Genomic DNA, 14191 nt, shown 5'->3' with positions numbered 1-14191 from the left:
TTGGCCGCTTGTAATAATAACAAGTTGTTGGTTGCACCAAAAATTCTTTTTTTTTTGCACTAAAATAAATTAATATACTGCCCTCTTTAGTTACATTCTAACAATAATCTCTATTATATACAACACATTTTTTGGTTCCAATGACATGCCTGGCTCTATAATTTGTAAACAGCACCTAAACTCCACATGTGTGCCACATTAAAGTGACATACATGGAGGTATCCATGATATGTGATCTTTTATACTGTAACAATAAATAGAGTAAGGTTTTGTTATGCCCTAAAAAAACTAGGCCTAGGCCTAGCAAGGCTAGGCCTAGCTAGTTAGGGCCTAACCTAGCTAGGGCCCTACTACTAACTAGGGCCAGGCTAGGGCCGAACCAGCGCCTTATTAGGCCTAGCCCCCTCTGTCACTCTGGCCCTAGGCCTAGTAGTGTAGCCTAGGCTTAGCTAGTAGCACTAGGCCTACAATTAGTAAGCCTTACTTAAACAGTGAATATGGCCTTCTAGCCTAGCTAGAGGCCTTTATTTAGTAGGCCTAGCCTACCCACTAAAACAGTGCTAGGCCCTGGCCTACTAGCCTAGTACTACTTGGCTATAGGCTGTAGTCAAGTAGAAGGCCCAGACCGGGATCCAGTGAAGTCGCCCCATCGCAAAGTCGCCCATAGCAAAGGCGCCCCAACACAAAAACAAAGTCGCCCCATCGCAAAGTTGCCCCTTAGGGCCTTACTGTCTGTCAAAGTTTAGTCAATAATTAGCCTACCGTACCTAGAGAGAGTTCCAACTATAATAGTATATATAGGCAAACTATAATTGATATTCAGTTTACCTTTTTTTACCATAATGTTATTTTATTTTTGTTAATTTTAGGTGTGTACTGTAACATCATTAGATACTCGCATGTTATTGTAAACCATGCATTTTTGGTCAAATCTTCTTGGTGTGTCAACAGTTTTAAAATCTGGTGCTTTCAAAAAAGTTGAAATGTTCAAAATCGCTGTTGGCATTCTCACACGATTCAAACACCAGTCATCATTCATAACAACTCCCATATTCTATGTAAATGCATGTAAGTACAGTACATTAGTTTAAGCTTGCTTATTAAATTATTTAAATCGTTCATCCACAGCATGCAAGAGATCATTCCCTTCGGGGCCCTACACTGCATTATGCCACTGATTCAATATGACAATTTATAAGAATAGAGTATAACGATAATAAATACATATTTATGCAGTGACCATTTCACTAATTTTTGCTCTTAAGCTGCTTAACATCATGCCCGGATTCGGTCCAATTCTCTGACAACAAAATTGTGGAAAATGGTTGATTTTATTTCGTACCTGATTCGGACTCCGAATTTTTGAGCGATGGATGAAGATATCCATTTGTTTCCAGAAATTGTAGATTTTTTTTTCTTTTGATGAATCAACAGTGAGCATGAATGACCTCGCTTGACAACAGTGTTAAAGCACGCTCAATGCTCGTGATATTTTTCTCAGGATGCCGGACCGAATTCTTTACAGTATATTCTAGAAGTTGGAAAGGTCACACATTTTCCAGTGCTTGTGGTCTCTATGCTTTTTAACCCTCCTCAGCACTACTTCTATTGTGTTGGTTATTTGTAATGTTATGTAAGAGTTCTGCTTGCGTAATAAAATAAAAATTTAAAGAAATAAAAAATGTATTAAAATTGATATATATTTACCTTGCTGAAACTGAATAATTTTCTAAAAATTTAAAAAGCGGTAACGTATGGACATTGTAGACTAGCTGTTATAGACCTAGCCTGACATTGTCTTGTTGCTGAATTAATTATTGTCTTTCTTTTTTGGCAGAATCTGTTAATACAAATTAGGGAAGACTCCATATTTTCGCTTTTATTTGTTTTCATTCACAAACGATCGAAATTTGTTGCATCACAGAAGCAAAGCGAAAATATCAATCCATGTTCTATGCATTCTGGTATTTATAGCGGCCTACTTAAGTTATTAGAATCCACTTATTTATTACTATATCCAACTGTATTGTAACATTATAAATAATTCATCTTTTTTTAAAAAGCACCTCACATTGGTCATATATATTCTGCTCTACTTGCTGATGTCACTCACAGATGGCAAGTGATATGTGGAGACACAGGTGCAATCTTCTCAACTGGAACAGATGAGCATGGACAGAAGGTTCAACAATCGGCAGATTTCCATAATTGTCAACCCAAGATCTTTTGTGACAAGGTGTCATCAGATTTCAAAGTACTTAAATTTAATTTTTTTTCGTATAATAAAATAAATACCATATTCTTTTCATGAATAAACATGTTCAAAAGCGCTTTACATAATGAATGTGATTTTACACTCGTTGACTATATGCTTCTTCCCTAAAGCGTGATTCCCACTAGCGACGCAATGTAACGCAATCTTTGTAACATCAGCAAATGCCCTTCTAGTAATTGCTTGAAATCAAACCTGCAGTGTTTACAGCACTATTGCGACGTCGATTCCCACTTGTGATTACGCAATACTGCACTTTGATTTCAAATCTAGTTTATTTTAGTTTTGGTATCAAAACAAAACTGGCCCTCACTTTTTTTGTTTTAATTTGTTTTCTAATTTTTAAATTTTTTTTAGAGGATATTTGATCTTTGTGAGATTTCATACACTGATTTTGTGCGGACAACTGACAATCGTCATCAAAAGGCAGTTGAACATTTTTGGGTTAGTATCTCAGTGAGGTAAGAAATGTAATAATTCACCACTGTGAAGCTTCAAAATAAGTCAGTAATAATTATGTTGTAGGCCTCTTTTGCAAGCCTTGTCTTTTGAGGTGTGGAAATGTGATCAAACCACCCAGTGTGAGTTACTGCACACTTAAACTTCTACACATCAAGGTATAAACAGCACACCCACAGTACATCTGAAGTGCAATTTGTAACACACCTGCAATTTAAGGCCTGATTTGTCCCTTATTATACTATGTACTTTCACAGAAGTGTGTTACACATTGCACTCAAGGGGTACTGTGTGTGCTGTTTGTATTTATCTAGCATATCAGAAGGGGTCCTCCTAAAACCAAGCCCTACCAACCAGTTGCTACCCTACCTACCAGACAGTGTAAATCATAAAAAATAGGATCTATTTAGAGTGTTAATTGCATATTCATCAATAAAGTTAACATTTTTAGAGCGATTTTGTTGTAAAAAATGTTGAAAATTAATGTTTTAATATTCTCGTCAACATTTTCCATAATATGTCGACGCAAACATACTAGTTGACGCATTGAACATTCTCGAGGCTGATCGATTATTTAACATTTTTAACACCATAATTGCCTCAAAAGTTTGATTTTGTTAAACGATAATGCAATTAACAGTAACACTCTATAAACATATCCTATTTTGTATAATTTACACTTTATAATGGTAAGGCTTGGTTATAATTGGTAAGGCTTGGTATTTAGGACCCTCTAAGAGGCATTTTAGGATTTTGTTAAGACTGATTCTAAGGCCTGCTTACTGTACACACCCATACTTAACGTTAATTGTATCCATATCTTTTTATAGAACAAGTTATATTCAGCTGGCTACCTTTATAAGGGCAAGTATGAAGGCTGGTACAGCACTTCAGATGAATCATTTTTGACACCTTCTCAAGTTATTGACACACCAGACGGAAAGGTAGATTTCTTATTTACAAGGGAGTTTAATACAATTTAGATATAACATTGCTAGAAAACTAAAAGTGTTTAGTGGAGTTGTGGCTAATGGTGGTTATGATGCTTGGCTACCACTCCAAGGGTCCTGGGTTCAAGTCCCGTCACATGTCAGGATTTTTTCTAAGGACAAAATTACAACTCCACTCCCAAAGACTTTTAATAAGACTTTGTTTATGTAGAGCATCTTGTGTATATGTTTGTCTTGTGAACCTCTGAGGGCCCTAATGATCAGCAATTGCTAGATGGATCACCCTCTTTAAATATAGTATTCTCATACAAGTAATGAATGTTTATGAGTGCAATTTTACAAATAATTCCATGAACTCAAAATATCAAATTTTATCTTTCACCAAATCAAGTGATTTGTTCCTTTTTACAAGTAAAAAACATTCATTATTTGTTTTATAAAGCACATACTTTTAACAAGGCCTAAACCATTTGATTTGATATAAATAATTGCCTAATCAAAGTTTTATACATTTTTTTTTTCATGTTTTTGGGACATGCGTCTTTAATTGTGTTTTTATTTTTTGTTTAAGTTGTCTGTAGAAAGTGGCCATCCAGTGCACTGGACAACAGAACACAACTACATGTTTAGATTAAGTCAGTTTGAAACAAAGCTGTTGGAATGGATTGAAAATAATAAGAGAGGTACAGTGTAATTATGTTAATGTAATATTTATATTTCATCAACTAATGACTACCCCTTCTTTCTTTTATTACAATAAACAATGCCATTTGGTCCAGTAAATTCCATTATTATTACTTTCATAAGCTGAGTGGCATGGCTTAGGTTAGACAGCAGCACTTGTGTAAACCAAATCATTAATATGGGCACAGGTTCAAGTCCTCCTCAAACATAGTTCTGTTGGTAGAACAAGTCTTCTTTGATATGGACTTCCAGTGTACACCTGTGGTGCAGTGCCTAGTGTATCGGTCTGAAGAGTAGGTGTTACCCTGGCCCACCTCAGCCCCTGTCATGGACTGAATGATTGCTGTTTGGTGGCAGCTCAACACTCTTAGAAGAGATGAAAGACATCATCTAGTCCACTTCCCTTTATATATATTAAATTCAAGGAAGGGCTAGTGTTGCCCGAAAGCTCTGCTGACTTTTCTGGCTGTTTTACTTTATCGTTTTAATTTAGCTTTTCGCTTTTTTTTTGTATCTCCATTGAGATCCAGCCACTGATACCAACATCATTGTCATTTTTTCAGTAATTTGCCTTTGGATTTATATATTAAATTCAATATACATTATTTAAAGCTGTTGCCATCTTCATAGTCGCAAGTTCCACAATCAACATATTGATTATCACGGATCTAGAAGGCCTACTTAAGACAGTGGCTGTGTTTGAACTAGTACACAGGGGTTTTTAAAAAAAACATACTCGGTTCTACCACCAGAACAATGGAACGAGTGAGCCTCGAACCCTTGCCAATATTATATATATTACAGATCCACTGTCTTTACCACTTGGCTACTCACTCCCTTTGTTACTTGTGCCGGATCTTGTTGCCATTGTCATTTATTTCATTTATTATATTTATCTATATATTATATTTGTAGCAATTTATCCAAGCATGTTTGCAGACATTGTAAAGGAGTGGATTAAAACTGGTTTACAAGATTTATCAGTGTCCCGTCAACGGAACCGTCTACAGTGGGGAATACAAGTTCCGAATGATCCTTCCCAAACGGTTAGTACTATAACTTGTTTTTGAATTGGCAAAATGTTTTTTTAGCAATATCTTATTTTAATTGTTAAATATAATATAGTTTTCAAAATGTCAATTTAATGTTTATAATACTGTATCAATAATCTATAAAGGCTAGCTAATGACAGGACACTGTGCTCAACTTCCCAAGATAGGAACTCATAACAGTTCTTTTTTGTCTTATATCTGGCTGAGACAAATTCATACTATTTGCTGTGTTACAACCGTCAATTTGTTTTATGGTGTTTATTCTTCAGTATTTCATTTTATTTCGGTACTTTGAAAGGTCAAATTTTAGGGGAAAAAGTGAAGTTTAAAACAGGCATCTAAATAGACTTAACTAAAAAAAAATACTGATTATTTTAAAATCATAAAAATGATTAAACACATTAAACTTTGTCAATCATCCCAGCCCCTCTTATGTTGTGTGTGGTAGTTGATTGTTCAAGTAGACATATAATGCATCATCACTACAGAATATTGTAGACAGAATCCCTTTTTAGTTGTGATAGGATTTTTCCTATTGTAATCAGATTTGACGATTGAACTTCTATTTGTGTACTTTTAAGTAGGTGTAATAAGATGTTCTGAAAACTTTTTTATATGATTATTATAAAATGGTTTTTTTTCCACCAATGTTTTGATTTAAATATTCTGTCTAGTATGTTTAACTGCTTCATAAAATATTCCACTTTTTTTTATTGTAGATATATGTGTGGCTTGATGCTCTGGTTAATTATCTGACAGTGAGTGGATATCCAGATAAACTAGTTTCTTGGCCAGCCACTCATATCATTGGCAAGGATATATTAAAGTATGTATTTAGAAAGTTACGCACTGTTACCGTAGTTAAAACGGATGAAAGAATATAAGCAATCTAATAATGGACTTATTTTATTAACCATCATTAGAAAGGATCACCCATGCAGTTTTTCTTTACTAAAGATACAACCCACCACCATGGTATTTAATGGTAAACTACGCCACTAGGAAGTCTCACAAAGAGTCCCTGAGGAGTAGCTTATTAATTGGAGATGATCTCTTTAAGCGCTGTCTACACTATCAAACTTTATGTGACAACAAATGTGAAGTGCCCATATAGGGACATGATAATGTCAAATCACTACCATATTTGGGCACATCACACTTTTTGTCAAACTAGTTTGATGTGTGGGTGGTTTATTACAATTTCTGATTATTTTTGACAGAAATGAATTATAATTATAAACATTTATTTAATCTGATATTTCAATCAGTTTTTCTTAGTGGTCTGCTCAACTTCAATATTAAGGAATCCTCTAAATAAAATACATATTATGCAACCAATGAGACAGCACAACATAAATGTCAAAGGTCATGCAATATATCCGCTCTGGATTTAGTGATTATACTGCCAACCTCTCTTCAGAATTTACATTGTGCAGCATAGATTCAAATAAATAAATAGACCATTTTATTAGAATGATTTTTGTATTAGATTTCATGCTATTTACTGGCCAGCTTTTCTGATGGCTGCTGGTATGGAACCTCCTGCATCCATCGTCTGCCATTCCCATTGGACGAGAGACGGTTCAAAGGTCAGTTTTGTTTTCTTTACTATTAAGGCCTTTTATTTAAAAATGCCAAAGGATCGTTTTTGTTCAAAACTGGTTGCTCACTGTGTAACAAGAATGAACTGCATATACTGAAATTGCACTCTTGATTATGTAAGAGTTCAATAGTGTATTTATGGAATTTTCATGTGACTCACAATCCTCCAATCAAATGACAAGAATTTATTCAGGTGTGTAATATAATAACATTTATTCAACCAATAGGAAGAAAGGTAACAAATACAATAATATTTGATATCAATTGAAATAACAGTGAGGTCCAATTGGTCCACAGAAACTGGTCATGTGGGTGCTTCTAAACTCTACATATATTTCTTTCTTCGCAGATGTCGAAAAGTATTGGTAATGTTGTTGATCCAAATGAGTGCGTTAAGAAATTAACTTGTGATGGATTTCGATTTTGTCTTCTACGTGAAGATCTACTACACTCTGACGGAGGTAGAAATATTGATATTAAACTGTATTTTGTTTATCGAAACTTTAATTCTTTTCAGTGATATTAACATTTATGTTTATTCATTAGATTATAAGGAAGACAAAATTGCAGCCATTTTAAATGCGGAATTAGCAGACACTTTTGGAAATCTTCTTTCAAGGGTCACAGCAAGGTCACTAAACCCTGATCAAACATTTCCAGAGTTTCACACTGATTTATTCCCAATTCGTCCAGATGGTAGCTGCCGATCAAGAGCTACAAAAGAGGATTATGAATTGTTAGAAAAACTAGAACATTTGCCAGGTAACTCAAGTATTCATGCAAATTTGTTTAATAATAACAACCTGGATTTATAAAGCGCCTAATGTTGTTAAACCTGTAAGCTCTGCAGATATTATTACCCCAGTCATACTCCCATAATGCAGCTAGTAATCAAAGTTGTGTCTTGACTCATGTGTACACCTTACAAATGTAAGTAAAGTGTCTTGCCTAAGGATAGAAGCAATGTGACAAGTATTGGATTCAACACCATAATCTCACAATCAGTAGTCCAATGTTCAACACACTGCGTCACACACCCTTAAAAAAGCCTGTTTATACTAGGTCGATAAAGAGACTTATCTTCCTATAGAAAACAAAAGAACAATTTTCATCCCAGAACTATTATGACAACTTTTTTTTCCGTCTTTAATGAACAAATGTTTTCTCAAATCCAATGTACAAGTTATTTTGACCAATCCCAGCCAACTCAAAATTTGATGAAATCTAAGGCCAGCTTTCTTTTTCAATCAAGATTTAAAATTGTTAGTAGAAATTGCATGCATGAGATGAGAGTTTTCTATAGCGCCCTCTATTGTTATTTGAGATTTTGGCCCTATACCATTTTTAGCAAAACCTCAGTACCAGGATTAGAATAAAAAAAAAAACGACTGACCCTTTTTTACAATAGATGTCTGTATTTGGCAACAACGATTTATTTAATGTGCTATAATTGTACCATTAGGTAGTTCTCATAGAATCATTATTTATTGTTATTTCTTTTCAGAATTAGTTGATAAGTATTACCAAGATTTCAAACCTTATAAAAGCATAGAAGCCATCATGTCTTGCCTTCGCCTTACAAATGCCTTCATTCAGCAACATGAACCATGGACACTTGTGAAAAATCCAACAGATGAAAACAGGGCGTGGCTCGATACTGTTATTCATGTTGCTATGGATTCACTTAGAATATGTAGCCTCTTGCTCCAGCCTATTATTCCAAGTTTTTGTGATAGACTCCTTACCAGACTTGGTGTATTGCAAACGGAAAGAACTAACAAACACCTTATGATGCTTAGAACACAAGATGGCAATCAACATTCATTAAGGAAACTTGGTACGAATGGCAATGTTATGTTTAAAAAAATTAGGATTCATTAAAATTTATTATTTAATCTTGAGTTTTCTATTTTATATTGCCTTTTCTAATCATATGGAGATTTTTAGTTGCAAAATTGAGTCCAAAATTCTTCAAAACATAAACAAGAATAATTTATATATAAATACAAGGTCCAAAGGCCATGCCTATTATATTTTGAAATAAATTCCATAAAAAAAGAATAAAATGAAATCTTTAAAGCTATTTTGAGCTGATGCTTATTTTCACTTGTCTTAAAATTATGCAATACTGTTTGTCGCCCTCTGTTGAGGTACTACAGTAGTTGAAGAATTGCATTTATATAATATATAAACTTATTCTTGTATAATATTATTAAGTTTAAGAACAAATAAAGGAAAACAAATTTAAACAACTAAAATTAAACATTAAAAATGGTAATAAACAGTACGTAAATGCAATACTGTATTAAGTATTTTTCATTCACTCAATTCCTTACTGTCGAGTTAAGTCTTAGACTTTGAAATAAATGTCACCTTTTCTTAAGTTACAAATCTATGGTTACTCTTACTTTTAATTCTTCTTTAATTATTAAATAACTATTATAATGTAAAAATAAGAGTGTTATCATTAAAATATATCTAACGAACCCAAGTCAAATGAATTTGCATGCAATATAATCATACGACTGTGTTATTATATATCATCTTCTTTATCTAATATCAAAATCATGAACGGTTTAGAAAACGTTTGTATGCGGTTTCGATTTAATCGATTTATTTGTACCGTTTATTAATAAAGTATTTTTATGGTTGCATTTAATACATAATATATATTTAGTATTGGAAATAATTGGAGAAAAGAAATACTGAACGAATTTCATTTCAAAACAGCGCCATCACCGTTCATTAAAAGACCAACTTTACTCGTTGCTCCATAGTATAATCAGGGAAAAGTGAAATTACAGTGTAACTGCCTAATAATTTCCTCTCCTGTATTTTTCTTATTTTCTTTTTTGTTACCTGTTTTTTTTTTCGTTTTTTTGACCAAAAAAAAAAAGAGATTGACCAAATAATTATTTTCATAATTATTTACAAAAAATGTTCTTTCGATTAAATGTTTTTTTTTAAATCATGTATTTTACGACTACATACACTGAACAATTTAAACTGTGTGTAATGTTCAGTCTACCTGTAGCTTTTTGTGTTTTGTGAATGTAAAACATAATTCTCAAATAGGCCTATCACAAATTAGTTTTCATAGTATCTATTAGATATGATCGAAATATAAAAAATAAGAAATTAATTACCGATTGTAGACTAGAATATGTTTCTGTCGCCCCGGCATGTTTGGCCTACTTAAGTTGACACCAACATTTGATTAAAATTAAATAGGCTTGTAATAGTAAGCCTTCATAAGCTTTGCATTTTGACCCAGTCTCTAATTAAGAATTAACCTCCGTTGGAGAACCCGTACACCCTACCAGGATATACTACAGTTGTAATACAGGCCTAGCAATTGAAATGAAAGCAACTCAAACAGGTCTACGAATGTTTGACGATCACATTTCATCTTTTAAATTAAATGATATCGAGGGGATCGTTGTCTTATCAGGCCATCTCACGCAAGCCTCTCCCCGGTGAGCCCAAGTCCTTTGCGGATGGATCGCATTCAAAAACCGAATAAAATACGTGTGTTTATTTTGTCTAATAATACGTAAGACATTACTGAATAATGAAAGTTGAATACAATTATGTAATATAATAATGAGTCCACTAAAAGATTTGTAATAGATTAAAGAAGAGACGAATTATGTAAAACATTGTAATGAAAATAGACAAAAAATGAAAGAAGGATGATAACTTGCGAAAGGCAGAGTTTGATACGAACTATGTTAATATTTTATTTAAAATATAATGATGGTAAGGTATTATTACCGTATCAAGTTAATTTTTGGCTGAAAAGATACAAACCTCTCTCATAGCATCATACATTGTTTAGTTTCAGTAAATATTGTAATGAGGTTTAGGCCCTCTGTCAAAATATATAAATAAATGTACAATTCGTGCATAAACGCATAGTACGGTAAATAACGCGTACTTTTTATGAATAAAATTAGAAATATAAATCTGGCTCAAGGTCTCTAGTAGGCTACAAAACAGGAATAAAATCATAAGCATGACAAAAATAATCATCAACGTAGGCCTTTGAGCATAGAGATATTATAGTGAATATAATATCTCTATGCTTTTAGCAAAGGTAAGATCATCGTTCTCCTGAAAAAATGTTGAATATGCCATTGCAATGTCACATAATAGTTATTCACTTTGACCAAAAATTTGATCGAAAAATGTATAGGCCTAGGCCTACTTGAAAAAAAAACTGTAATTCATTAGCAAAACAAAACCAAATCACAGAAGCACATTATAGTTTTAGATCAATTCGATACATTAAAACCTTGTTTTTTCTATAATTAGGCCTATTTTAAAATTAATAATAGGCCTAAATAATATTGTTAGTGTTACAATGTGTACTTCTTTTCGTTTTTGTAAGTTGACGTATACCGTACGTACGGAATTTTCCAATCCACGCCTGCAATTGGTGTTTGTGAATAATAAGCCTACAATTTCGCTTGCAATTTTTAAGAGATGAAAATGAAGATTTTTTTTTTAAGACGGTAGGCCATTTCGCAGTTTTGATCAAATTGATCACTTTTAAAAACTGAAAAGGACCAAATGAACGGTTAAATTCAACCAAAACCCCATTGCATGACTTCCAGTCAATTTGATTTTTTTTTTGCTTCAAATTACAATTTTTTCAGGTAGGTAAATAATTATTTAGTTTTTTTTTTATTCGATCCAATTTTTGGTCGACAAAATAGATAACTGTTATGTGACATTATAAATGACATATTCAACAAAAACATTAAAAACAATATGATTGTGTTTAAAAGTAGAATTATATAAAGTTAGAAATCTGTTACCATCAGACTATTTGCAAAATACAGAGTCCTATGCCTACCTCATTAATGTGTAAGGGGTAAATGTGATCAAGTGCTAATCAAACTGCCCTCTTGGAAGTCGTCTTTGTAGCGTAACCCGTCCATCAGTCTTACCCTATTCACTGTTTTTTAGATACTACTAGCAAAGAATAGCCCACCCACTTACCCTAATCGTGTGCTTACATGTTATACTATAACATCCCCATTCATTCATAATTCGAAGGTTCCCTGCTAACTGTCAACATTGTACGTCGTAGGGGTTATATCGGAATTTTTATTGGACAGGATATACAGTCATTTTAGTATTAAATTGTCGGGGAGGACCCGCATTTAGCGTACTTTGCGGGGTGCATCAGCAATTAGCAAGGGGGTGTAAACGATGTTTAATATCACTGGCTGCTGCTCAACGAATTGTTTTTATATTTTACTATGGCTATTATTAAACACTCATTTACTTGTATGAATTTGTTTGATGTTTTTATCAGGAAGAGTGACATTACATTGCAATTTCACTCTTCCCTGTTTTTATTAAGTATTATAACATAATTAATCACTTTAATATTGTAGTTTTAATCATGTTTTTCTTCTTTTTTTTTTTGACGTTTTTATATTTGCGCATATGAGCCATTTTATTGGATTTAAGATGCATTATAAACGCTTTTATTATTCTTATATATAATTGAAGTGAAGTGTATATAGTACAATGCTATTCTGTTTAATATTGTTATTGATAGTGATTAATAAGTATTTTTAATTTATTTTTTTAATACAGAACATACAATCAAATACAAATAATAACTTAAATGATAATATCTCCTGTTGATGAAAATTAATTTAACTTTCTTTCGTTTAATGATATAGGCCTAATCCATCATTACCTAATGAGTTACAGTACAATAATAAAGTGTTGTTTCACAGTGGTGTGTCTTTTAACAATGATATAATAACAACAAGGAATTTCAGTTTGGACAAAAGAACATAGAACATGAAGGTATTGTTCAAGACTGTCCTGTTCTGTCCGACGTCATCTTGTCAAAACCTAACATCTGTACACAGGGAATTAAAAAGATTTATGTTTATGCTAACTATCATTTTAAATCTGTAAATGGTTTATGCAATGGTTAGTCCGGGGATCAGTCTCTACATGAACCAGTGGACTTCTGTTTGGATAAACACCATACACAAACCAAAATTATATTGTATTATAAGGATTGCCTTGGTATTATGTTCTTGTCTTTATTTTATACAATAATACAAATTAAAAGTAATCCGTAAATAATAGATATACTAAAACACTAAACAGCAATGTTTTGGTTCCTGGGTGATTTAGTAGAAGTTAACGGTGCACATGGAGAGTCGCAGTCAGCATGTCTTGTCAATGCGTTACACCCCATTCAAGCTCACTTCCGATTACGATTTATCAAGCCAAAAGAATCGCTACAATTCTCTCACAAGTGTGTGATAATTTTCAAAAGGGTTTGTCTGTTCTTTTTCTTTAAATGAGGCTAAGCTCTGAGTTAGCTATTGTTCTACGCCTGTACTGTTATACTTTCTTTGAACAGCCCCACTGTCTAAATTCTGTCAATCTTATGGATCTTCGATAACAGACAACTCATTTGAATAGATCGGTAGAGGGCGTTTGGATTTTCTTGCTGTCGCTCACACTCACTGGCTATTGTGCTAAACAATGGATACAGGCACCTACTCTATGATCGAAATACATAGGATATAATTAAATGTAATTTAAATCAAATCCGTGATTTCTTTAAAGTAAATAATAGTAAACAAATGAAGGAAAATAAATTAGCATTCGACTACCTAAACCCACCATGAAGACTGAGATGATGATTGGATTGTCTTCAACACTTGTTGTGTTATAGTTTGCTACCGTCATTTTTGATATTGTTTATAACTAGGCCTAAACTGTTATTGTCGTTAGTATTGAATTTAAAAAGTCGTTTACAAGAAAAACAAATACGTTGAACCAGATAAAACTTAATTTAACGACGTTTACAGCATTTCGTATTAGTTTACACACATTTGAGAACTTGGAATTAACAAAAATTCCAAATTCAAGTTGAAGTCTCATGCGGTTTGTCTTCTTGTCGAAGCGATAGACATTGTAGACAAACATTATTGTTTATAATCAACAAAACGAAAATCACCTTCCTTGGCAAACAAAAAAACACGTAAATTTACTTATGAAAACCATGGAGAGATTTCTCCATGAAAAAAAAGGACTGTATTAAAGTTCTCTTGAATTTCGAATCAAACATATTGAATAGATATGAAGGCCTAGCCTACCTAATTCTTCGGCATCATTAATGTGCTCTT

At 33.0% G+C, this 14191-nt stretch overlaps 1 protein-coding gene across 2 annotated transcripts; it reads left to right on the top strand.

Moving 5' to 3' along the window:
* The first annotated feature begins 110 nt into the window (after positions 1-110).
* On the top strand, positions 111-9510 carry LOC144841841 (methionine--tRNA ligase, mitochondrial-like). 2 transcript variants are annotated; one of them, XM_078698103.1, is made up of 12 exons: positions 111-218; positions 870-1068; positions 2064-2254; positions 2630-2716; positions 3562-3675; positions 4253-4364; positions 5281-5411; positions 6137-6243; positions 6907-7006; positions 7369-7480; positions 7566-7781; positions 8524-9510. In XM_078698103.1, exons 2-12 carry the CDS (start codon positions 915-917, stop codon positions 8898-8900), a joined length of 1701 nt encoding a protein of 566 aa, XP_078554229.1. In that variant the 5' UTR covers positions 111-218; positions 870-914; the 3' UTR covers positions 8901-9510. The 2 variants fall into 2 exon arrangements, with proteins under 2 accessions (XP_078554229.1, XP_078554228.1); XM_078698102.1 differs by having other exon boundaries at positions 115-261.
* Positions 9511-14191: the final 4681 nt, after the last annotated feature.

The sequence above is a fragment of the Antedon bifida genome, chromosome 5 (assembly GCF_963402885.1).
Source record: "Antedon bifida chromosome 5, ecAntBifi1.1, whole genome shotgun sequence".
NCBI lineage: Eukaryota > Metazoa > Echinodermata > Crinoidea > Comatulida > Antedonidae > Antedon > Antedon bifida.
This window is presented reverse-complemented; position numbering and strand designations above follow the sequence as displayed.

Bases quoted from the DNA above. Each gene is read 5' to 3' on its own strand.
- LOC144841841 (XM_078698103.1), top strand. From the start codon at position 915: ATGCATTTTTGGTCAAATCTTCTTGGTGTGTCAACAGTTTTAAAATCT. The intron at 1,069-2,063 runs GTAAGTACAGTA...TTTTTTAAAAAG, and splicing joins CATATTCTATGTAAATGCAT to CACCTCACATTGGTCATATA. The intron at 2,717-3,561 runs GTTAGTATCTCA...ATCTTTTTATAG, and splicing joins AGGCAGTTGAACATTTTTGG to AACAAGTTATATTCAGCTGG.